General features: G+C 50.8%; 2 protein-coding genes across 2 annotated transcripts in view; one reads left to right on the top strand and one right to left on the bottom strand.

The window, feature by feature from the left end:
- Positions 1-1,197: 1,197 nt before the first annotated feature.
- BLVRB (biliverdin reductase B) lies at positions 1,198-11,251 on the bottom strand. The gene is made up of 5 exons (XM_081118707.1): positions 10,895-11,251; positions 5,796-5,960; positions 5,570-5,659; positions 4,092-4,220; positions 1,198-1,459 (listed from the first exon to the last, which is right to left on the bottom strand). Exons 1-5 carry the CDS (start codon positions 10,971-10,973, stop codon positions 1,302-1,304), a joined length of 621 nt encoding a protein of 206 aa, XP_080974833.1. The 5' UTR covers positions 10,974-11,251; the 3' UTR covers positions 1,198-1,301.
- A 1,231-nt stretch (positions 11,252-12,482) lies between these two features.
- Positions 12,483-25,149, top strand: part of SPTBN4 (spectrin beta, non-erythrocytic 4) — a 56,563-nt gene continuing 43,896 nt past the window's right edge. Inside the window, exons 1-9 of the mRNA XM_081119091.1 lie at positions 12,483-12,572; positions 14,671-14,845; positions 17,869-18,020; positions 18,226-18,399; positions 20,998-21,089; positions 21,990-22,070; positions 22,642-22,757; positions 24,686-24,798; positions 24,896-25,083. Coding sequence (XP_080975217.1) covers positions 14,686-14,845; positions 17,869-18,020; positions 18,226-18,399; positions 20,998-21,089; positions 21,990-22,070; positions 22,642-22,757; positions 24,686-24,798; positions 24,896-25,083 — 1,076 coding nt within the window. The 5' untranslated portion in view covers positions 12,483-12,572; positions 14,671-14,685. The remainder of the gene's footprint in view (positions 12,573-14,670; positions 14,846-17,868; positions 18,021-18,225; positions 18,400-20,997; positions 21,090-21,989; positions 22,071-22,641; positions 22,758-24,685; positions 24,799-24,895; positions 25,084-25,149) is intronic.

Raw genomic sequence — 25,149 nt, 5'->3', positions numbered from 1 at the left:
AACACTGAGGGCAGGAATGAAACAGTGCCAAGTGCCCAGAAAGTTTAAACCAGTAGTGCCCCACCTGCACAAGTTTTCACCAAGGGGAGGGGGAGGCAGTTTTCTCCAGGATACCCCAGACCAGTTCTCACTGGTTGGAATTTGACAATCAAGTCATCCTGCTGTTTACAGAAACAGTGTAAGATTGGAATGGATTTTGTGAGTGGTGGAGGTAGGATGGGGGAGGCTGTTGCATGGGAGTTGGGAAGAGGCTGGAGGTAGGAAGAGAGGAGTGGCTCTCACTCAGGCTGGGAAAGGTGTCTCTGAGGAACAGCAGCAGGGACAGTAGATATCAGAGGGACATGATCAGGAGGGGACAATTCCTCCCTTTCCCCCTCCCAAACCTGTCCTTCCTCCAGGGTCCTCATCTCAGGAAGGCCCCATTGTAATCCGGTACCCAGGTTACTGCCCTGTTTCCTCCTGGATGCCCCCTTCCTCTCCCTCGTGGAAGGTCCACTCAGCTCTGCCCACTCTCCCCCTTCTCAAGGTTTCTGCCTGATCCCCCTGGGCTCCCAGCTTCCACTCTTGCCCCCCTCCCACCCACCTTCACACAGTAGCCAAGGGAACCTTTATAAAACCCAAACCTGGCTGTGCCCCCTCCCCACCTCTCCCCCTGCTCCAGTCCTTACATAAAACCATATAATAAAGCTTAAACTTTTTACAATGATGCTGTGCAACTTAGCATCCATGGAATGGCCTCTTGGGTTGACCACTCCTCACCTCTGAGAAAAGTACTATTAACTCCAGTTCATGTGCCCTCCAGCCTCTTGGCCTTTGCTCATGTGGTTCCTTCCGCCCAGAATGCCATCATGCCTTAGGACCTTCTCCTGGCTCATTCTTACCAAACCAGGCTTCAGGGGGGAACTCCCCTCTTCAATGGAGCCTTGTTTGCTCCCCAAGTGAGGTCAAGTATCCCCTCTGGGTTCCTACAGCCCTCTGTGTTTCCTCCATTAGAGCCCTGGCCACTGTGGGTTGTCACTATCAGACTGTGAGATCTGTGAAGGCAAGGTTCACGGCTACCTTGGTCACCACTGGGTCCTCAGAGTCACCAATAAATCCCCAGTACAGGGTGCAGTGCAGAACAATAAACTGAAATGAAGGAATACCAGAAAGTCTTACACATGGCAGACAGAGGCACTGAGATACCCAAAGGCAGAGTTGAACCTGCTAGTATAAAGAGAAGCTCTTGGCTCAAGATTTATTGCTCCCTTCCTTCATTCCACATTTTCCAGGATGCCATCCTCCTGGGCAGGGACAGAGCCCTAGTCATACTGGTGGGAAGGGTAGGTGCTGCGCCCGTCATACTCATCGGTGGTGAGGCAGCGAAGCATGAAGTGGCCCAGGTCATGTTTGGAGATGACTCTTGAGGGCCCTCGTCCATCCAGGGTCACTGTGTAGGCCCCAGTCAGTGGCTGGTCTCCTGTGAAGTAAACATAGAGGGGCGAGTAAAGATGTTTTTTCTTTGTCCCCCAACATGTCATCACTACAATGATGGCCCCAGGGGGCCTACAGTGTGCCCAGCCCAAATGATATAAGAGCCAATGATGTGTGAAACCCTTCCCATATGCAGGGCACTAATCTATACCCTTTACTTCATCTGACAAATCCTTATTGATGATCTATTGTGTGTTAGGTGCTGGGCACCCAGCAAGGGACAAAACAGACAGGCATCCCTGCTCTCAGCATGCAAACATTAGCTAGGTAAAGATAACTAATAAGAAAGTACAATCAACAATATCTTAGATGGGGAGAGATAAAGCAGAGAACGGGTTAGGAACTACTTATTAACTCTATTTTATAAATGGGGACACTGAATCTTGGAGAGAGGAAGTCACTTCTCAGTGGCAAAGGCTAGATTTGCTCTGAGTCTCTCCGTCTGGATGCTTTCCTATCTCTGGACCCCTCTGGGAGGACTGAGTGACATGTCCCAGGCATGGGTCTGCATTTTATAGGCAGTGGAAGAACACATTTTTCTGACCTTGTGAACATAGGGTTGGAGCGTCCTGATGCCAGGGGTATAAGTAGGTCTTTCTTAGACAGTGGACATAGCACATAGGCATGACCTGGCTGTTACAGGGCATCCACTGGCTGCATTATAATAATTTAAAAATAATACCTGCCAGTGACCAACTTAATTTAGGGATCAAAGGCAGCATACCAGTACAGGACAACCTGGAATTGTGTGCAATAAGAAACACATATCCTTACCCTCATGGCACTCCTACCAAAAATGTTTAATCTGTGCCTGAGAACATAATCAGAAATCCAGAATGTGGGGAAATTAAAAGGACACCAGGCCTGGTTTGTGCTACAAGAAATAAACAAACAAAAAACATATGAAGGACTGTTCCAGATTTAAGGTAACATGGCAACTAACCACAATGTGTGATCCTGAATTGGACCCTGATTTTGGGGGTACACGGGGGATTGGAAAATATTTTTTGACAGTCAGAAAAATTTGAATATGCCATAGATACTAAATGGTATGATAGAGCTCATATTAATTTCCTTGGTTCAATAATGGTCCTGTGGCTCGTACACAAGTATTTTTCTTCTTGGGAGATGTCTATTGAGGTTCTACGGGTGAAGTGTGACAATGTCTGCAACTTACTCTCAAATGGTTCAGTCAAAAGTGCTGTTTTATATGTGTGTGTATATAAAACATTAGAGACGTGTAGATAATTGACAGTTAGCCAGTTAGATTTAGAAAGATAGGGCAAAATGTAAACAGGGCAAAATGTGAAAAACTGAACCTAAATAAAGAATTTTAGGTATTCATAAACACTTAATTCCTTTAACTTTTCTGGAGGTTTCAAAGTTTTCACATGCACACATACAAAAAAACTTTAAAAAGTACTCTGTGCTAAATAACTTTTATGCATGACCTCTCTGGGTATTTACTTTAAACCTAAAAGATTGAAAAGTAGTATGATGAGCCCTGTTTACAGGTGAGGAAACTGAGGCTCAGAGGCCACGAGCTGGGGTTTTCTCACCCAGCTTCTCCACTAGGCAGTTTCACCATTGATTCCAAGCTTGGGACCCTGGTATCAATAGGGTCCTGATACAACCCCGTTATTGAATCTAAGCACTGAATCTTATTTGACCCTCTAAGATGTGTCACCCTCGATCCTGTCAGGGGCCCCAGAAAGCAGAAGACAGAGCAGAACGATTCCTCCAGTGGGCAGGCAAATGTGAAGGAGTCCTAGGGTCCAGCCTTAGGGTCTTGGCACTTCTGTTCCCTCATCCCAGTCCTCCCTTCCCTCAGACCTGCCCGACTCCCTCCCTCACTGCAAGAGCCATCTCCTTAGAGAGCCTATGCTTCATAAACGGCAACTGTTGCTGCTCCCTTCGCAGTGTTTGTTCCTTCATTCACGTAGCACTGGCCACCAGTAACACCCAGCATCTAGATTTATCTCCCCCCCCAGAAATGTAAGCCTCATGAAAGCAAAGATTCTATCGCCAATGCTCCCAATGGTGGCCAGGCCCACAGTTCAAATGCAAGAGACATCTGCTGAATGAGTGGCTCTCTCCCTGTGCCTGATTCTGTGTCTCTCAGTGTGGATTCCAGACCTGGGAGGGGAAAAGGGGGTGCAGATGATGTTTACTGGCCCCCTCCACAACATCACCACGAGACGTGGTGCCCCTGTATTAGTTCATCGGGCAAATTTTACTGAGCATCTACTATACACCAGGTCCTGTTCTAGGCACTAGGAGATCTGATCCTAGGAGAGGCTGTGGGTAGGTGTTCCAGCAACAGTAGCATCAACTGCCAGCATGTCCAGGAGGAAGCCTTCCAGGTGACTCCCCTCCCAGCAACTGAGCAACCCCGGCTCTGGGTACTGAGACAGTCATAGTAAACGAGAGTGGTTTTGTTCAACAGATAACCGAAAAATATGTTAGAAAGAGTAAAATCAAGCAGGAAAGAGAATAGAAAGTGTGTGTGGGGGGGAGGTTTGCAATTTTAGATGGGCCACGAAAGACCTGGTGGATGTCCCCTGAGGACAGGAGGGGGCAGGCTGGTGGCGCTGCTGCTGGGTCCTATCCCCACTCACCTATGTGGGGTGGCATCACAGCCACGTACTTCAGACCTGAATCCTGTAGCACCTTGTGCATCCGGATGTGGTCATTGGTCACATCCTGTAGTCGTGGGGGCACCTTGGCAGGGTCCCATAGCAGGAAGGCTGGGGGGACACAGGGCAGGGTCAGACAAGGCATGACGACAGCCTGGCCAGGCCCTCAGTCGCCTGTTTTTTGCAGGGACAAAACCCCACCGGGGCTCACCACTACCTTCCAGTTGGTCCAGGCTCAAACTGTCTCTTTCACAGCCCACATAAGAGCTGACCTATTCCCACCCCACATGCTTCTGTCCACTCTCACCTCTTGCCTGGACCATAGCAGCAGCCTTCTCCCTGGTCTCTCTGCCTCTGTCCCCACAATCTGTTCCCCAAATGCAGCCAGAAAGGTTGGGGCTCACCCATGGCTCCATCTCACTCAGGGTCAAAGCGAAGTCCCCATCAGAGCTCACACCTTATTGGCCCCATCAGCCCTCTGACCTCACCACCCAACACTCTCCCTTCCACTAGCTCTGCTGAAGCCCCTCTGGCCTCATAGCCTTCACATCTGGGCTGATCCCTCTGCCCGGAGTCCTGTTGTCTCACCACGCAGCCCTCCCTCATGTCACTTGCCTTTCTGGGAGGCAACTGGTGTGAGGAAACAGGTGAGGAGTGTGGACCATGGAGACAGCCAGCCAGGTTTCACATGCCAGCTCTGTCGCCACAAGCTGTGTGAACTCGGGTAAGCCAAGGGGCCTCCACTGCCTCCACTCCCTTAGCTATATAAGGATGACAACAGCTACTATTTACTGAGCACCTACTACGTGCCACTACGAGTATAAGTACTCGAGTTTTGTGAAGATAAAGTGGCGTCCATCTCTAAGGCACTTAGATGGTGCCTAGCACACAGTAAGTGCTCAAAAAATGCTACCTGTTAGCATTGACTGCTCCTGTTATGTACCCTGCAGCCTTCATTTTGGATTATTTGGGGCAACTGTTTGTTTAATGTCCATCTTCCCAGAAATGGGGAGCTCTGTGAGGGTAGAGACTTGGTCTGTGTATCCACAGCTCTGTCACATCCCCTGGAAAGCTCTAACCTTGTCTCAGGCTGCATTAGGTGCCTCCTCTGGGCTCCCAGTCCTCTAGGCTTCGCCCTATTCCTTGCCCTGACCTCTCTGCCTAGGCCGCCTCCCTCCAATCCCAGCCCTGACAACTGTGGCCTGTCACTGTTTCATGACCCCTGTTTACCACTTCCCTGTCATCTGTGAGATCTGTAAGTGTAGGGCCCAGGGCTGTTTTGGTACCCATTACCACCATATCCTTGGCATCTCCCAGCAAGGTTCAGGCACACAACTGGTGCTCAATAAATCCACAGTAACTTGGGATGGCTCCAAAGCCACCTTGCAAAGGCCCTTGGGCTGCCTGTCCAGTTACCAACCCCTACCCTTCAGCCCCACCCCTATGACCCCACCACCCACCCGAGGTGCAGGCCACGACCTTGTCCACGCCATGGGCCTTCATGGCCGCCACAATGTTCTGGGCACCCTCGGACATCACTGTGGTAGGACCTTAGAGGGGACAGAGAGTGGCAGTCACTGGCAGGCGGCGGCGGTGGTGGGGGTGGCAGGGGTGGGGCCGGGGGTGGGGGTGGTGCTGGGGGCCGAGGTGCAGGTGAGGGCCGTGGGCAGAGGGGGGGCCAAGTACTGAGGTCATTGCCGGTGCCCAATAGCACGATGACAGCGTCCTGCCCAGCCACGGTCTTGTCCACGTCGGCTGCCTGCCGGACATCACCCACTACCACGTGGGCCGGCTGGGGCCCCCCCGAGGGCAACCTGGAAGAGTCCCGCACCAGCACCGTCACCTCATAACCTGTGGGCAAAGAAGGGCAGAGAGGCAGGTCAGTAGGCTTGCGGGATGGCACTCCTGGGCTCCTGGAGGGTGCCACGAACCTTCCAATACATCCCTCTGGTCCCCTGTTCTGAGGCAGTGATTGCCAAGCATTTTTGCTGGCATACCCACAGTTGATATGGAGTTAGTTGGTAAAATTGGGCCATTCCCTCATGCCGGTTCATAAATAACCTGCACTGATGCCTCCAAGGGCCGCCCTCTGACTCAGACTTTTCCACCCTTTGGCAACTAAAGCATTAATGCCTAGCATCACACTGGTCTATATGATGCCCATCCATTGCTGGGGGTCTATGATCCCCAGCCTTTGTTGCCCAAAGGTTGTCCAGTGCTGAGATTGGTCCCCCAGGCCTTATTTCTGAAGGCCCCAGCCCTACCTTAGTGGTAATTAAATATTTTGAACATTGCCTTGATGTGTTCCCTCCCAAAAGAATTTTTGATAACTCATGTCCCCCCTCCCCCACATACAGAGCCATTTTAAAGTTCACAACCAATGTAATTTTCCTTTGTTTTAAACTATGGCACAGGATGTTAGTGTTTGGGTGTATTGCAAATGGTGACAAAATGATTAATTGTGGGCTCTATTATGGGCTGATATGTTCCCCCCAAATTCATATGCTGAAGCCCTAACCCCCAAAGTGATGGCATTTGGAGGTAATTAGGTTTAGATGAGGTCATGAAAGTAGGGCCATCAATTGAATAAAATGTGGTAGATCCACCAGCCCTGGTTGGTGTGGCAATGTCATCCTATGCACTGAGAGGTCGCTGGTTCAATTCCTGGCCCTGGTTGGGGCCCATGCCCAGGTTTTGGGCTCAATCCCCAGAAGGGACATGCAGGAGGCAGCCGACTGATGTTTCTCTCTCTCTCCCTCTCCCTTCCTCTCTCTCTAAAATCAATAAAAACATATATTTTCTAAAATGTGGTAGATCCATACAATGTATTCGATAAAAAGAAATGACATACTGATAGCAAAAAGAATGTTTTGCTAAGTGAAAGAAGCCAGTCACAAAGAACCACATACTGTGTGATCCCATTTATATGAAATGTCCAGAACAGGCAAATCTATGGAGACACAAACTAGGTTAGTGGCTGCAGGCAGAGGGGTTGGGTGGGAAATGGGGGTGACTTCTAGGGATTTCTTTGGGGTAAAGAAAATGCTCTAAATTGATTGTGATGCTGTCTGCACAACTCTGTGACTATGCTCAAAGCCACTGAATTATATACTTTAAAAGGGGGATTGTACAGTGTGTGAATTGTATCTTAATAAAGACATCATAAAAATACAAAACAAAAACAAAAACAAATGAAAAGCTTAGGGGAGTGCCTGGCACAGGAATGCGCACTATATGGGTGTTGGCTGTTACTATCCTTTTAATCACCTCACAGTGTTATTTCCTGGCCCGGTCTAGTCCTCCCCTGGCTCCTGACCCTCATCTCATCCTCTCCGATCCATGTTCTACACGGCAGCCAGAGCCTTCCACAGAAGGCTGCTCAGATCCTCCCATGATACCTGAGCCCTGAGATAAAGTCATCATGACAGCCTTCAAGGCCCCTCAGGATCTGGCCTGTCTTCTGCTCCACCCTGTGCTGGGACCACTGTCCTCTTCACCCACTGCACGTCTTTCAGTTCCTCAAACACATCATGCTGCCTCCTGGCCTTTGCACGTGATGTCCCCTCTGCCTGGAACACCCTTTACCCTCTTTCCTCAGGCCCACCAGCCACTGGTGCTTCCTCTGTCTCGGCCCTACTTCTGCTGACCAGGAATAAACCAAGGGCCCTATGGGTCCAGGGACTGTGTCATATTTGCCACCATCTCCCCGGCTTTTTATAAACACAAAAGCACAGGTTTTACTGCCCCAAAGACCTGGGTTCAAACTAGTTTTGCCACTTACTGGCTGAGGAACCTCAGGAAACCCTTTTAGTCTTCTCTAGAAAGTGAAGATCATCACCCTGGCCAGTTTGGTTCAGTGGTTGGAGCATTGGCCTGAGGACCCAAGGGTTGCTGGTTGGATTCCTGGTCAAGGGCATGTACCTTGGTTTTGGGTTCGATCCCCAGCCCCAGTTGGGGCTTAGGGTTCCTGCGGGAAGCAACCAATTGATGTGCCTCTCTCATGTCAATGTTTCCCTCTCCCCCCCTTCCACTTTCTCTAAAAATCAATGGAAAAAATATCCTCAGTGAGGATTAAATAAATAAATAAGTAAAGCTGTACTTAAAAAAAAAGAAGAAAGTGAAGATCATCAATTTGTAAGGTACATAAATGTCTAATCATTATGTTGTACACCTGAAGCTAATACAATATTATATGTCAACTGTAACTGAAAAATAATTTTCTTTTAAAGAAAAGAAAGTGAAGATCACAATCCCCAGTGTCCCCATCCTGTGTGACCACCTTGCATAAGAGAAGGACACAAAACCTGCGCTGCTCTCACACCCATCTGGGAGCAGCAAGGCTTTCGGTGTGCCAGTGTGGGCACTGCTTAACCGCCACTGGATTGGTTAACACAGATCCTGGTAAACTGTGGGTATTTTTTGGGAAAAACATGTTCTCACAGACAGTGAAAACTTTGACACAAGATCTTAGCAGGAGGGTGCCCATCGATGCTACATTATCAGTGATTAGTGACTTTTGAGAAGTGCCGTGCTCTTTCCACAGATAAATGTGGGTTTTCCTCCTGCAAATTTTAACACAACCAACATTTAAGTTTAAATTTAGATATGTTAAATTTAAATTTAAATTTAAATCTAAATTTAGATATGTTAGTGGCTACCATACCAAACAGTACGGATTTAGAATTCATAGATTTTACCCTTTCTAAAGAATAAGAGCATTTGTAAGTTATTTCCCAACTTTTTTTTTTTTTTTACAAATCTCTTACTTTAGTTTTCTGTTAATTTTTTATTTTTAAATAAATTCAGACCTATAGAAAAGCTGCAAGACCTAGATTTTCATATTGCTTTTGCTTTACTCTTCTCTATGTCTGTGTGCATATATATGTATATATACTTATAACATGCATAATTATGTATGTGTGTATATAAATATATTTATACATGTACATATATAATTATATATATAGCACATATATAGTGTTTTCCTAGCTAGTTGAGAGTAAGATTCAGAGATCATGCCCCTTTTAAGCCTTTTTATCTTAATGCTCAATATAAAATATATTTCACAGCCTAATCCTGCATATACAAACCTATAAAACCAATATTTAACATGTGATACATTCAGATACTGTTATGACCAATTGCATATATGTCAGAACTCACTATGACCCACAGTTTGAAAAGCACCAGGCTGCAACAACCTTACAAGGCAGGTATTATTATAATGCCTTTTGAGGATGGGGAAACAATTTTAGGTAACTGGGCCAGGATCACACAGCTATGATCTAGGTTCACTCAGTCAAGGAGTAGAGCACCAACTATGTGCTGGATAAAGTTCTAGGCACTTTCCAAATATTATCTCATTTAATCGTCGCAAGACTCCAGGGCAAGTGAAACTAGTTTCATCTCCACTTAACAGATATCTAGGTACAAGACGACAAGGCGTTTGGCCACACAGGTGGTTAAGTGGCAGAGCTGGGGTTTGAATGTGGGCAGGCTAGCGCCAGAGTCAACGCCTGTCAAGAACTCAGCCCCACAGAATTACTGAGGTAAATAAAAGCCCAGCTCATTCAACAGCAAGGCTGAGCTGTGCAGGGGCTTGTCAGAGCCACAGTGAGAAGGCAAGGAAGGCCTCCCCAGGCCCCAGCTCTCAATTCCCCAGGGTGCAGTCCCAATTGTGACCAGCAGGGTGGATGAGCAGAATTCTGCAGAATTCAGGATTCAGGAAAAGGTAGTAACATGGGAACCCAGATCCTCAGAGTGACTCAGCACTTCTTAACTTCTTCTTACTTCCTCCCCCACAAATGTTTATCAGCAAATTTGTTTCTCCCTTCCACAAGTCAAGATCCAAACTAAGTCTTCCTGGGGAAGGGGAGAGCTGTGGGCCTAGAGGGGATCCTTCAGGCAGAGTCCCTCCAACGGATGGCTGGGCTAGGAGACAGCAGAGAGTGGAATCCTGGTGGCCTCCACCCTTTTGGGACACTCAGATAGTCAATATCTTCAGAGTCACCAAGAGCAGCAAGGGTGGGGCCCTGTATCTGGGAGTCCCAGGCCTCGCTGGGTGTTGGTGAAGACTGGATAGTGGGAGCAGAAGGCTGCCCAGCTATGCCTTTTCTTGCCCCCTTACCTGGAGCAACTCTGAATAGTCACCCTCACTGACTTTAAGGGGTTCCCAAGTCTTCACCCATGTCTCTGTGATCCTCTCTCTATTAGATGGTCTCAGCAACCCACCCCCCCAGACTTTTCAACCTCCAGCCTTGGTGTCCAAGCCAAGAGCGGGGAGAGGGGGGGGCTTTAAGCAGTTAACACGGGCTGGGTTCAAATCCCAGCATTGTCACTTTCCAGCTGTGTGTCACTCTCCCGGCCTCAGTTTTCTCATCTGTGAAGTGAGGTGATACTAGATTCCACCCCACATTTAGTGCTGTGAGGATTTAACACGTGTGAAGAGAAGGAGGTGCTGGAAGGCAAGCGTTGCCGGACTGAATAACCCTTCTTTGGGTGTGCGAACCACCACCACCAGCACCACCACGGCAATAACAACACATGTCATAAGCGCCTGTATTTAAACTTGTCATTGGAGTCCCCCGGCCTCCCAGAGCCAATTCCTATTCCTTGAACCCACATAAAATTGGATCTCATAGCGTTGCCCACTTCTGCCCCCGTGCCCTCTGGGTCCTCACACACCAAGGCACTGACGGCCCCAACCTCGGCCCGACCCCAAGATGCCCCTTCCTAGCGCTCTGCCTGTGCACCCCGTGACATCTCCCGCGCGCCCCAGCTCATGCCTGCTTGCACCGCCTGAGCCAGCGTGGTGAGCCCGGTCCTGCCGGTGGCGCCGAAGATGGCAATCTTCTTGACGGCCATGCTGCGAGGTCGTGGGTGAGAGGCCGCGGAGTCTCAGGACGCGCGGGAACCGACTGGCTGCTGGGCCGCCCTCCGCGTCCTTCTCTAGCGGGAGGGACCGGCGGCACCGCTCGGAGGACCACGCCTCAGCCCGCCCCCCGGCTCCGGGTCAGGCCGAGGGGCGGGGCCACCCCGAAGCCCGGGAGGGCGGAGTGGGCGGGGCAGGCGTCCGCTCGCCTCCCGGCCGCCCCTCAGCCTGGGAGGCGTGGCCGTAACCGACGGGCTCGAAAACGTGGATCCAGTGTCCCGCCTCCGCGCTCGCGTCCCCAGGGCGGGGCGGGGCGGGGCGAGGGCGAGCCACGCCCACGGCTCTTCCCGCTCACGCCCCCTTTCCCAGGGCCCGGAGGTGGGTCCTGGGACCCACACTATGTGGGTCCGGGTCTTCACTACGGGAGAAAGGGAGGGAGGACAGTGTGGGTGTGCGAGTTTGACACTGTGTAACTGCGTGTCTGTGTGTCCGTGTGACTATGTGACTGTAACTGCAAAGGAGAGCACGACTGCGCTGACACCATTGGCCATCTGTGCAACAACGCGTTACAGTGGGAGACTGTGTGTGACACCACGTGTGGGAAGCATTGATGCTGTTCTCGTGTGACCTTGTGGTGACACTCTGGGTGACACTGTCCGTCTGTGATGCTATATGCATCCATGACTCTGGGGCACATGGTGTGAGTGTGAGACATGTGTGAGATACATGATAAGAGTGTGTGGCTCTGTTAGATTGTGACAGTGTGACACTGCATGTGTCATGTAAGGATGTGTGACACGGTGACCCCATTTGAGTGTGTGGCTGTGGCTGTTACCGTTGTGATGCGTTTGTGATCTCCTGTGACGGGATGTGTGAGTGTGTGATAATGCAGGATGTGTGGCCCCTCGTGGGAGTGTGGCTGGTGTGACAAGTTTGAGTGTGTAAAATGTGTGTCATACTGTGTGATTGTGAAGCTGTGTGTGATGTGTGAGTATGTAGCACTCTGCGACACCCGTAGGAGTGTAGGGCAGTGTGTGATGTGTTTGGGTGGTGGTGGTAGCACTACTTCGGTGACAGTGTGTGACACTGTCTGGCGCTGTGTCAGTGGGGGACCCCGTGTGGGCCTGTGGGTTTGCACGTTTGACCTGTGCGACCCCATATGAGGGGGGGTGACCGCCTGAGTGTGTGAATGTGGATAACGTTTGTGGTACTGTATGTGACCCTGTGTGTGTGACAGTGTGGGAGTGTGTCACTGTGTGTGACGCTACCTCTGGCCCCCACGGGTGTACCTGTGCCTCACACGCCGCGGCCGCGCGTGTGACCCCGCGTGGGCCCACGCAGCGGGCGGCCGGGGCGGCGGGGGACGCAGGCGGGAGGGGGTCCCGGGGGCGCGCGAGCGCAGCGGCCGCGCGAGCGGGGGAGGCGCGGAGGCAGCGGCGGCCGCGGCGGCGCATGCGGATCTGGCCGAGAAGCGGGGCGGGCGAGGCCGAGCGGAGCCGGGCCGCTCGGGGCCGGGGCCGCGGACGCCGACCGGGAGGGCGGTCGGGCGCCGCCAGCAGCGGGGACAGCGGCACCCGCGGCCGCGGGCCCAGGTGAGCAACGTGGGGGCGGACAGCCCCTCCCTGCGTCTCCCCACCTGCCCGAGCATCCCTCCCCCGCGCGCCGTGGCGGTGGCCTGAGCCCCCAGGGTCTCCCTGGCTGCGGGGAGGTGAAGGGTGGAGGGCAGAATGAGCCCCCCCCCCCAGCCCAGTCCAGCCTCCGCGCCATGCGTGGGTCTTCCACCCAGGCCTTGTCCTTCCCAGGCCCCCCTCCTTGGGAACGGTGACGAGACTGCAGGGAGAGAGAGGCGCGGCCTCTAAAAGGTTAAAGCATCTGCTCCCACCTTCAGCCTTGCAACCCGCCAGCCTTTGCTCGGGCCATAGCCACCCCTTCCCACCCTTCACCCTCCACCGCCTTCTTTCTTTCTCCATTCAATCCTGTAATGGCCAGGGCTGCCCAGGGCTGTTTCCAGGCGGCCTGGCTGAGAGCTCTCCAAGTGCTAAGGGGCTCCCCATCTCCAAGTGTCCTCTATTGAGGAAACAATTATGTTCACTACTTAACAGGGAGGGGAAACTGAGGCCCAGAGAGCCCAAACTATAGATATTGGGTTAAAGATACAGCAAGAATAAAGCAGGACTTGAACTCATTCCTGTCTGACTCCAGCACAGGCTCTTTGATTTGCTATGTGACCAGAGGATGGAAATACTAGCAAGGACCATGTTTTGAGGGCTCATAGGTACCAGCTACCATGTTCCCTGAATTATTAACTCGTTTCATCTTCAAACACCCCTGGGAAATGGGTACGATCATAATTACCATTTTACAGATGAACAAATTGACGCCCAGAGAGGGGAAGCGATTTGGCCAAGGTCACACAGGTGGTAAGTAGCCATGTGCCCACTTATAGCTTTCTATGGAAGATGGGAAGAATAGCAATGGATTTTGGAGTGGCCACCTAAAGAGACAATCTCCACTACACTAAGGCCTAGACCCTGCCTTCCTAGAATCTGGTGGGTTGGCAACTGTCTGAACCTTTTGAGAAGGGAGACATTGATTTCCTCCCAGGTCCCTCCTTTCTTAGTCTTAGAATCAAGCCTGGGGTCCCAGAGGGTAGAGGAGATGTATCTGATGTCTCCCACCCCCCTTAAATTTCATATTTACAATCTGGCAGTGTTCTAGAGCATAGCTCTGGAGTCGGACAGTATGTCCGTTAGCTGTTACCACAATAATACTGCATAAGAAACCACCCCCAAACTTAGTGTCTTAAAACACTTAAACATTTATGCAGCCATGGAGTCTGAGGTCAGTGACAGGCTGGGCTCATCTGGCTTATTCACATGTCTGTTAGGGTGGGGAGGGGGATGTTGACTGTTGGCTGCTCTTGCTGGTCTTGGCTGGAACACCCCAGGCTTTGGCTCTGGACTGGCCTTGCAGTGTTTTTCTCATGGCCACAGTCAAGCACAAGCAAAAACATGCAAGGTTTCTTGACTCCTAGGCTCAGAACTCACCAGCACTTCCACCTAATTCTGTTCATCAAAGCCATGTGGCCAAACCCAGAGTAAATGGGTGGGGCATGTCCCCTCACCTCACTCTTCCAGCCCTCCCATTGCCACAGTCGGAGAACACTGAAGAGTTATAAGACAAAGGGTGTGGCTATAAGGAAGAATTGGAACCATTCATGCAATTGTTCGATCTCAGTGCCTGTATTTGAATCCTGACTACTCACTAGCTGTGAACTTGGCCAAGTGAATTAATCCCTCTGTGCCTCAGTTTCCTCCTCTGTATAATAGGCCTAACAATAGCCTTTCTTTAGGGAATTTGTGGGAATTAAATAAGATAATGCACATAAAGTACTGAGTACAGTGCAAGTGCTCAATAAATGTTAATTATTATTATCACAGCAATATAAAGTTCTATTGATAACAATGTTATCGTTCTATCAACACTAACAATGTGCCAGCTAAGGCAGGTGCTTTACCGCAGCCCTATGGGTGGTCAGGGTGAACATTATTGTCATTACTATTATGTCCACTTTAAAGACAGGGAAACTGAGGATGAGAGAGGGGCATGACTCAGCCAGTCACTGTTAGAGGTGGGATGTCTGAGCTCAGGCCCTGTTTCCTGCCCTAATCTGCCTCTGCCCATCCCCAGGCCTCACCTTCCCTAATGGCGCAGATACCAGGGGAAGTGGACAACATGGACGGGCTGCCAGCCTCTAACAACAACAACCCTACTGCCCGTTGGGAGAGCCCAGATCGGGGCTGGGAGCGGGAGCAGCCGGCAGCCTCCTCGCTCTTCGAGTGCTCCCGGATCAAGGCCTTGGCAGGTACCTGGGAGAGGGCTGGGGTGGGAGAGGACAGGGAGGGCATGGAGGGGGCTGCTGGGGTGTCGTCTGTGGACCTCAATACCTCATGGCCTAGAGGATGGGAAGACAGTTACAGACACTTAGAACTTGAATCTTTAGACCAGCTCTGTCCAATAGAACTTTCCATGATGATGGAAAATGTTCTCTGTGATGTCCAATATATAGAGCACTAATACTTGTGGTTATGAGCACTTAAAATGTGGCCAGTGCTACCTGATGGGCTGAATTTGTAATTTTACTTCGCTTTAATTGGTTTAGATTTAAATAGCCACCTGTGGCTTGTGGCTGCTATATGGAGCAGAACAGCCCTAAACCTTAGAGATGTGCACAGTTCCAGAGAAGTGAGATTTTGTAAGTGTGCTTTCTTAGAATCCCGAAATGCTGAAACACCCAATTTTAGGAGCTTAGAATGTCAGATTCAGAGATTCTTTGAACCTGAGATGTTTCAAAATGGAGACTCTTGTAAACAGAATTTTATAATCATAGGCCTTAGAAAATTTAACTATTGGCTCCTAGGATCTCAGACTCTTAGAAATCTAAACTCTAATACACATAGATCCTTATAGTCCCAACCCTTTAGCATTTTTAAAAAATATATCTTTATTGATTTCAGAGAGAGGAAGGGAGCGGGAGAGAGAGAGATAGAAACATCAATGATGAGAGAGTCATTGATCGGCTGCCTCTTGCATGCCCCTGACTGGAGATCAAGCCCACAACCTGGGCATGTGCCCTGACTGGGAATTGAACCACGATCTCCTGGATCCTAGTTCGATGCTCAACTGCTGGGCCACGCCTGGCCAGGCCCTTTTGCATTTTTTATTAGAAACCTGGATCCTGAGAACTTTGAGAGTGAATGAGAAAAACTTCCTGCTTTTAGCAATGAAGCGCTCAGGGACAACTGGGATGGTTGGTCACCTACTTGGATGTTTTATTTTATTTTTTAAATATGTTTTCATTGATTTTAAAGGGAGAGGAATAGAGAGATAGAAACATTCGCTGGCTGCCTCCTGCACACCTCCTACTGGGGATGGAGCCCATAACCCAGGCATGTGCCCTTATCGGGAATCGAACTGGGGAATTCTTGGTTCATGGGTTGACGTTCAACCACACTGAGCCACACTGAGAGCATTAATACTTTAATACTCTTTATTAAAGTATTACATGCACACAGAAAGGCAGATCAATCAGCAATGTCCAGCATTTCCACAAACGAGCACCGTCTTATAACCAGCCCGCAGATAAGAAAACACAGTGTGACAGCCCAGACAAGCCCGCCTCCGGCCACCTCTCTGTCACTGCATCCCAAAAGTAAGCACTGTCCTCACTTCTATCAGCGCACATTCCTTTAGCTAGTGTTTGAACTCCATATAAATGGAACCATGCAGCATGCACCGTTTGGTGTCTGGCTACAGTCACTCAGCACTCTGCTTGTGAGAGTCATCCATGTCTGCCTATCCTTGCAGGCTCTTTCATCGCTGTATAGTATTCCACAGTGCACCTAGGCCGTAGCTTACCCAATGCTGTGGACGAGCATTGTGGCTGCTTCTAGGTTAGGGCTGCCACTAACTAGACTATTGCAAATTAGTAATTGCTAGTTTTACAAATGATTACAAATGAAACTATTACAGGCTATTGCTGCTCTAAACTTTCTAGTACATGTTTTTGGTGACATAAGCACTCATTTCTGGTTGACTTAGACCCGCCCACCCCAGAGTGATATTGCTCCATCATAGGGTAGGTGTATACCTAACTTTAGTAAAAACTGCCAGTCTGTAGCATTTTACATTCCCCCCAGCAGTGCATAAGTGACTCCGCTGGTGTACGCCCACGCCTTGCTATGGTCAGTCTTTTTCCTGTTAGCTGTTCTGGTGGGTACGCATGCTATTGTGCCTTTAATTTGCATCCTCCTGCTGACTAATAACAACTAATGAGGTGGAGCACCTTTTCATATATTTATCGACTATCTGGATACCCTGTGAAGTGCCTATTCAGTCTTTTGCCTATTTCCCTGCTTTTTTTCTGATTGCTTTTCAGGAGTTCTTATATATTCTGGGTCCAGGTCCTTTGTCAGATATATGTGTTGTGAATCTATTCTCCCACTCTGTGGCTTGTCTTTTCATTCTCTTAACGGTGCCTTTTGATGAACAGAATTTCTTAATTTAAATGTAGTCTAATTTATACTCTGGCCCACATAGCTCAGTGGTTAGAGCGTTGGCCCTTGCACTGAAGGGTATCGGGTTAGATTCCTGGTGGGGGGCACGTACCTGGGTTGTGGGTTCAATCCCCAGCCCCACAGCAGCCAGAGATATTCCTGAAACACAGCTGTCACCCTGTCCCTCCCCCATGGGTCCCTCCAAGGCTCTCTACTGTATTGTCTGTGCCTCAACTAAACTGAGCTCTGTGAAAGAAGGGCTCTGCCTATATTCAGAGCCTAGAACAGTGGGAGACACATAGTAGGCTCTCAAATATTTGTTTAATGAATGAACAGAGCCAACTGAGGTAGGAAACAGGGAAGGCTTTTTGTGGAAGTGGTATCTCAGGAAAACTTTAAAAGACAAAGGAGGCTAGGCCTGCGTGGCTCAGCGGTTGAGCATCGACCTAGGATCCAGGAGATCGTGGTTGGATTCCCAGTCTGGGCACATGCCCGGGTTGTGCGCTCCATCCCCAGCAGGGGGCGTGCAGGAGGCAGCCGATCCATGACTCTCATCATTGACGTTTCTCTCTCGCCCACTCCCTTCTTCCTTCTGAAATCAATAAAAACATATTTCAAAATAAAAAAATAAAAGACAAAGGAAGCTGTCTTCAGGTGGGCAGCGGAGGGTAGGGAAGGCGTCCCAGGTGGGAGGAGCCGACTGTGCAAAGCCCTTGTTGTGGTGGAGAGCTGGGCCCCAGCAGTAGGCGGTGTGGGGCTGGGTGAAGCTGGAGGGGCAGTTCCCGGGGAGGTTCCTCTGGGAGGCGGGGGCTCATCAGAGCCGGTCCTTCAGATGAGCGGGAGGCCGTGCAGAAGAAAACTTTTACCAAGTGGGTGAACTCACACCTCGCCCGCGTTGGCTGCCACATCGGGGACCTCTACGCGGACCTGCGGGACGGCTTCGTGCTCACGAGGCTTCTGGAAGTGCTGTCGGGGGAGCAGCTGGTGAGCCGGCCTGGAGGCCTGGGGGGAGGGGATTGGCCCGGGGGTCGCGGGCTGGGCTAGGGTCCCCGGCCTGGCTAATGGGTGGGTGGGGCGTCCCAGAAGGTGCGGGTGGGCAGGAGGGCCCGCACTCGGGCGGGCGGGGCGGGGCTCCGGGAGGACTTCTTTGGAAGGGCACAGTGCTCTAGGTCTGGCCCCGTCGCCCTAGCCAAGGCCCACGCGCGGCCGCATGAGGATCCACTCGCTGGAAAACGTGGACAAGGCTCTGCAGTTCCTGAAGGAGCAGCGCGTGCACCTGGAGAACGTGGGCTCGCATGACATCGTGGATGGGAACCACCGGCTGACCCTGGGGCTGGTCTGGACCATCATCCTGCGCTTCCAGGTGATCCCCAAGTGTCCCCTGCCCAGCGGCCCCCTGCAATGGGGCCTTAGGAGGGCCTCCCCCATCTACTCAACCATTCATTCATTCATTCACTCCAAAAAATTCTAATATGCTCCAGGAACCCTCTTCCAGGTGGTGGAAATGAAAATAATGATAAAAAAAATAATAATAATCATTATCACCAGCATCATTATGATCATCATTTATACATTTTTACTGTGTTCCAGGAACTATTCTAAGTGTGTGTCATTTAATACACACGACAACCCCATCAACTAAGTGCTATTTATTATTCCATTTTACCAGTGAAAAAACAAGCCCAGAGAGGTGAAGTAATTTGCTCAAGGTCACACGGCTGGGTAGTGGAGCTGGATTTAAAATCCAGACAATTTCTCTCCAGTTCAGAAACAAAATAGATTTTCATGCTTTTGTGGATGGACAATAAACAAACCTATAAAAACCTAAACAAGGGGTGTATGGGGAAAGGGCCAGTTCTAGGCAGAGAAGTAAAAAAGAGCTATGCAGAAGAGATTATGATAAATTAGTAAAAGGGATATAAAATATTAGGTTGATGGTATCGAGATTTTAGACTGGGTGATCAGAGAAGGGCTCTCTGAGAAGCTGATTGCTGAATGACATATGAATTTGAAAGGAGAAAGCATTTCAGGTAGGGGACACGGCAGATGCAAAGGACCTGAGGCGGAAATGAACTTGGCATGTTGGAAGCACAGAAAGACCAGTGTGGCGAAAGAATAGGTGGCCAGGGGTGACTGAGGAGATGTGGTCAGAGGGGTTGCCGGGGCCCAGGGGACCCCTGATAAGCAGTTTGGGTTTTATTCTGTCTGACATGGCAAGAGATTGGAGAGTTTCCTCAAGAGGAGGGGCATAGTCAGATTTAGAAGGATCACTCTATATTGGGGTGGTTGACAAAATTGGAGGCTGGGAGCCCAGGGAAGAGTCTGGAGCTGGAGCTGAGGGTGGGGCTTAGGGAGGTGAAGAGGAGGGCAGGTAGGAAAGAAGCTGGGGCAGGCATGCCACAGGGCAAGGGGAGGGGTAGAGAGGTGTTCAGGCCAAGGCCTAAGGCTCTGGCCAGAGGGCTGGGGGACAGCGGAGCCACCTTGAGATAACATGGAGTAGAAACAAAATAGACATCTGTTACTGCAGAAGACAAAACATAAACATCATGTGGTCCCAGAACTTGTACAGGGTGGTGAGTGCATTAGTCTACTAGGGCTACCGTTACAAAATCCCACAGAAATTTCTTTTCTCATGACGTTCAAGATCAAGGTGCCAGCAGGTTTGATTTCTCCTGAGGCCCCTCTCCTTGGCTTGCCGAGGACCACCTTCTCTCTGCATCCTCACGTGACCTTTTCTCTGTGTGGGCATGTCCCTAGGGTCTCTTCCAGGTCTTTTTTTAAAAAAATATGTTTTGATTTTAGAGAGAAAGGGAGAGGGAGAGAGAGAAACATGGATTGGTTGCCTCCTGCACGCACCCTGACCCTCTGACTTGGAACTTTTCAGTGCACCAGACAAGGCTCACCCAACTGAGCCACGCAGGCCAGGGCCCTTCCTCTTCTTATAAGGAAACCATTGTGTTAGATTAGGGCCCCATCCTTATGACCTCATTTGACCTTAACCAACTCCCTAAGGCCCTATCTCCAAATACAGTCACATTGGGGGTTAGGGCTTCAACTTAAGGATTTTTTTTGGGGGGGGGGACACAATTCAGTCCATAATGGGAAGACAGTAAACCAGACAAAGAAATAAAATGTAAAGATGATGTTAAATGCTAAGGAGATAGTAAGGCAGGGAAGTGGGATGTGTGATTTGGGTTTACATGTTGAGATTTAAAATCGGGTGGTTGGTCAAGTCCTCACTAAGAAGGTGATGTGAGTACAGACCTTGAGGAGAGGGCAGAGCCTTGTGGGGACCTGGGGAAAGGATGTCCCAGGCAAAAGGAACAGCCAGTGCAAAGGCCCTGGGGCAGGAGGACACTGGTGATTTAGTGAAGAGGACAGAAGTCTCTGGAGGGGAGCGAGCTGTTGATGAGGTCAGAGATCTACCAAGAGGAGACTATGAGGACTTTTATTTTTACCCAGAGTGAACTGGAGCCAGTGAGGACAGAAGGCATGTGACCTGACTTGGGTGTTCATAGGGTCCCTCTGTCACTCGAAGAACAGACTGTGGAGGTGGGGCAGGGAGACCAGCATGGAGGCCACTGCACTAGCTCAGGAGGGAAATGATGATGGCTGGGATTAGGGAAGTGGCCCAGACACCAAGGATGGTGGCATCCCTGGAAACTGAGACCCTCATCTACCACTGCCTCCCCCATTGTGGATGTCCCAGCCCACTCCTGAACCCACTCACACTCCTGAACCCACTCACACTCCTGAACCCATTCACACTCCTGAACCCATTCACACTCCTGAACCCGTTCACATTCCTGAACCAGCTCACACTCCTGAACTCTCACTCCAGCCTGAAGCTGCCTCTTCCATTTCCTCTGTAACCTCCTACCCTCCCTGCAGCAGGGGTGGGGTGGGGTGTCCCAGCCTCAAGCCCTCCAGGCCCCCAAAGTTGAGTTTTGTATCCTTACAGATTCAAGTCATCAAAATTGAGACTGAGGACAACAGAGAGACCCGCTCTGCCAAGGATGCACTACTCTTGTGGTGTCAGATGAAGACAGCTGGGTAAGCCCTCCCACCCCTGCAGGCTGGGCCCTAACCTCAGGGGTTCCTTTGGGGACAAATGCAAGGGGCAGTTCAAATCCTAAGTATCAAAAGATACATGTGGAACTAATAAAACACATTCATTCGTCTGACCTTGAGGAATGAACCTGTAAACAGTCTGGAAGGTCAGGTTCAAATTAGAACTTGGGCTCCTCAGAGACCAATGCTGGAAACGGTGGACTGTCCCCAGCCTGCTCCCTTCTCTCCCCCCCGACTCATCCTGCACCACAAGAGGCCTCATGTGCCCCTGTGTGGATCCTCCAGCTCCAGGTTCCAGCCACTTCCCGTCCACTTGTCAGCTAGCAGGGCACGTTCTGGGGCTCAGCAGCTTGTGTGGGAAATTCAGGGTCCTGGGGGCCTTCAGTGGGGTTGAGAAAGGGGTGCACAGACTCTGCTGGGCATGGCCCCTGGGCTCCCAACTCTGCCCTTCGGGGAGGCCATGGTCTGAAACTCAAGTGCCCTCTGGAGAGCAGCCCCAGGGAGGAAGGAGGGAGACTGGGCCTTGTCTCTCATCCTTCTGGGGCTGTCTGTCTTGCAGTGCAATCTGTTTCTCCCAGCGTCAGTCGTTACCTGTGTGTCTGCTTGTCCTTGTTCTTACCTCTTCGCCCCCCCACCGACTCTTTCCCCCTCCTTTCCTTCTCCATCTCTTTATCTTGCTCTCTCTGTCTCTCTATCCCTCCTTCCCTCCTTCTTTCCTTCTCTTCCTTCCTCCCTCTGCCTCTCTCTTTTTTATTCCTCTCCTGTCTATCTGTATATCCCTGGCCCATCCATCCATCCATCCATCCATCCATCCATCCATCCATCCATGTCTGTCCCTCCCTCCCTCTTCCCCCCCTGACTCTCTCCCTTCTGTGCTGCTAGTTACCCAGAGGTAAACATCCAGAATTTCACCACCAGCTGGCGGGACGGCTTGGCCTTCAATGCTCTCATTCACCGGCACAGGTACCACCTGGCCTGGGGCAACCCAGCCCTGCCCTGCCCCACGTTCCTCAGATACACACCTGTACACGTATGTATACAGACCCACAGACACAGGATCTATGCCTTCACCTCTGTGCACACATATACATTTCCCTTCACACATGCAGGCTCGCCCACCCGCACAGACCTCTGTCCAGGCCACATACCCTGTGCACACATGGAAAGGTGTGAGCTTTCACACAGATGTGTGCACGCAGACAGACACTCATGCACATACACAGCCTGGACCTGCTGCTTACATGTCCCAGGGTGGGGAGCTCATTCCACTGTGGGTGGTCCACTCGAGTGTGTGCACAACACCTCCTCCCATCAGACTCCTTTCTCATGGTGCACCCACAGCTCCCTTCTGGCCCCCTGCAACCCACCCAATCACACCTCAGAGCTGCACAGACATGAGCCAGCACACACAGCTTTCCCCTTGACCTGGCCATACCTTCTGCCCCTCGCCCTGGGTGAGGCTAAGACAAGGATGACTTTTGCCCACTGGCTCTGGAGCCCACCTGCTGCCTGCCCACTCTGTGCCCCTGCCCAGGCCCGATCTCGTGGACTTCAGCAAGCTTACCAAGTCCAACGCCAACTACAACCTGCAGAGAGCCTTCCGCACTGCTGAGCAGCACCTGGGGCTGGCACGTCTGCTGGACCCTGAGGGTGAGCCTTGCATGGCCCCAGCCCCAACTCCCTCTTTGAGGCTCCCGTCCCCAATGCCATTCCAAACACAATTCCACCCTGCCCCAAATTCCAGTCATTCCAAACCCCAGCTCCCTTCCAGCCCCCTTCCCTTCCTCACCTCCAGTCCCTCCCCCTTCCCATCCCCACGTCCCTTACTTTCTCCATCTCCATCTCCAACCCCAACCCAGCTCCATTTCTATCTCCAACTTAAGCCCCTCCCCTCTCCCAACCCCATCTCCACCATCTCCCCTCAAACCCACCTCTCCCTCCCTAAACCCAGTCCCAAAGCCAACACCATCCTCAACCCCAACACTGCCCCATCTCTAACCCCAACTCCCTTCCCAACAGTATCCCCATCCCCATATCCCATTTTCAACCCCATTCCTTTCCCCTGCCCATCCCTGTGTCTGTCCCCATCCACAACTCTGTCCTCAGCCCCACCCCTTCCCCATTTTCAGTCCAGCCCCACCCCTGACTTCTGCCTCATCCTCAACCCATGGCTACCCTCCACACCAATCCCCCATCTCTGGAATAACAGCTGCTCCCTTTTGCTGAGCATCTACTATGTGCCAAGCACATGGCTGGGAATTTGATCAAAATTGTCCCCTTTCATCCTCACACTGACCTGGTTGGACAGAATTGACCGATCCTCTTTTAAAGCTCCGAAAACAAATGCTCAGAGAGGTGAAGTCACCTGCTCAGGGTGACACTGAGAACCAGTAGACAGGACTTCTGATTCCGGACTTCATGGTCTTAGGCCCTCGCCCACCCGCCTCGTGTAGCCCTGCTCTGTGCACGGTGCCTGTGCGTGGTGGGCGGTGAGCGGATGTCAGTTTCCCCAGGCAGGCTGAGCATAATGGGCACTCAGTGGGTAAATTAAAACAGTCATTGGAAACTTGTGTTTTCTTCTGTGCCGGGCTGTTCTTTCCAATACTTACAGTCTTCCTAGGTGGCAGGCACTGTGGTTATCCCTGCTGTAACAATGGGGAAACTGAGGCTCGGAGAAGTTAGGGCTATTTTCTAAGGACATGTAGTGAATAAGTGGTTGAGCTTGTATTTAAGCTCATGCTGTCTCCAGATCTTGTGTCCTTGACCTCAAGCCTCATAAACTACTCATACACTTAATAAATATTTATTGAGCTCCTACTGTGTGCTGGACATGGCAGGAAGAGAAGGACGGGCATAGCCCATGTTCTCATGGAGCTCAAATGGTAGGTAAGTACATAATCACATAAGTGAATATATAATTACAGATGATGATAAGGAACTTGGAGGAACTAGGAGGAAATGATAAAGTTGCTCTGAGGAAGAGGGCCAGTACCAGCTCTAGACAGGGTGAACCGGGAGGCTTGTCTGAGGAAATCTGAGTTGAGCCCTGAAGGATGAGTAGGAGTTAGGCACGCAGAAGGGGAGACAGTGTTTCGGAAATTAAGAACAGTGTGTGCAAAGGCCCTGAGGTGGAAGGTAGATTGGTGTGTTCAAAATATAATTATAGGTCATTTTTCTATTGTGGTTTATATGTGTCAGGCTCTATGTAATCCCATGAGGCAGATCTCCATTTGGCAAATACAAAAATTAAGGAACAGAGAGGCTGGTTATTTTGCCCATGGTCACACAGCTAGCGGGTTCTTGCCCTGGATGGGTAGCTCAGTTGGTTAGAGCATCACCCAATACACCAAGGTTGTGGGTTTGATCTCTGGTCAGGGCACATACAGGAAGCAACCAATGAATGCTTAAATAAGTGGAACAGCAAAATCAATGTTTCTTTCTCTCTCTCTCTTCCTCTCTCTCTCTAAAATTAATAAATAAAAGTTTTTAAAAAGTGGGTTCACCCTCCCTCCCCAATACCTTCAGTCCCTCTGCCCCAGGGCTCCCCATCATGCTCCCCACTCTCCCTCGCCCCCCAGATGTCAACATGGAGGCTCCTGATGAGAAGTCCATCATCACCTATGTGGTCTCTTTCTACCACTATTTCTCCAAGATGAAGGCTCTGGCTGTGGAGGGCAAGCGGATTGGGAAGGTATGAGGAACCAAGCAATGGGCTGGGTGGGAGCCTGGAAATCACGCGGGGGCATACCTGGCGTGAGGCTGACCCCCAACTTCCTGCACTGGGCCAGGTCCTGGACCAGGTGTTGGAGGTGGGGAAGATCATTGAGCGCTACGAGGAGCTGGCGGCCGAGCTGCTGGCCTGGATCCATCGCACCGTGGGCCTCATCAGCAACCAGAAGTTCGCCAACTCACTAAGTGGGGTGCAACAGCAGCTCCAGGCCTTTACGGCCTACTGCACACTGGAGAAGCCCGTCAAGTGAGGCCCAGCTCGGGAGGGTGGGCAGCAGGCGGAGGTGTGCAGGTGGGTTCCTGAGCTCAAGCA

Source organism: Miniopterus schreibersii (genome assembly GCF_964146895.1).
Source record: "Miniopterus schreibersii genome assembly, chromosome: 18".
NCBI lineage: Eukaryota > Metazoa > Chordata > Mammalia > Chiroptera > Miniopteridae > Miniopterus > Miniopterus schreibersii.
Note: the sequence above shows the minus strand (reverse complement) of the source record. Positions and strands in the feature narration are given on the sequence as shown.

Coding starts and splice junctions, on each gene's coding strand:
- BLVRB (XM_081118707.1), bottom strand. CDS start 10,973: ATGGCCGTCAAGAAGATTGCCATCTTCGGCGCCACCGGCAGGACCGGG. Junction 4,221..5,569: donor GGTCGTGGCCTGCACCTCGG/GTGGGTGGTGGG, acceptor GTGTCCCCCCAG/CCTTCCTGCTATGGGACCCT. Junction 1,460..4,091: donor TGTGATGCCACCCCACATAG/GTGAGTGGGGAT, acceptor TTTACTTCACAG/GAGACCAGCCACTGACTGGG.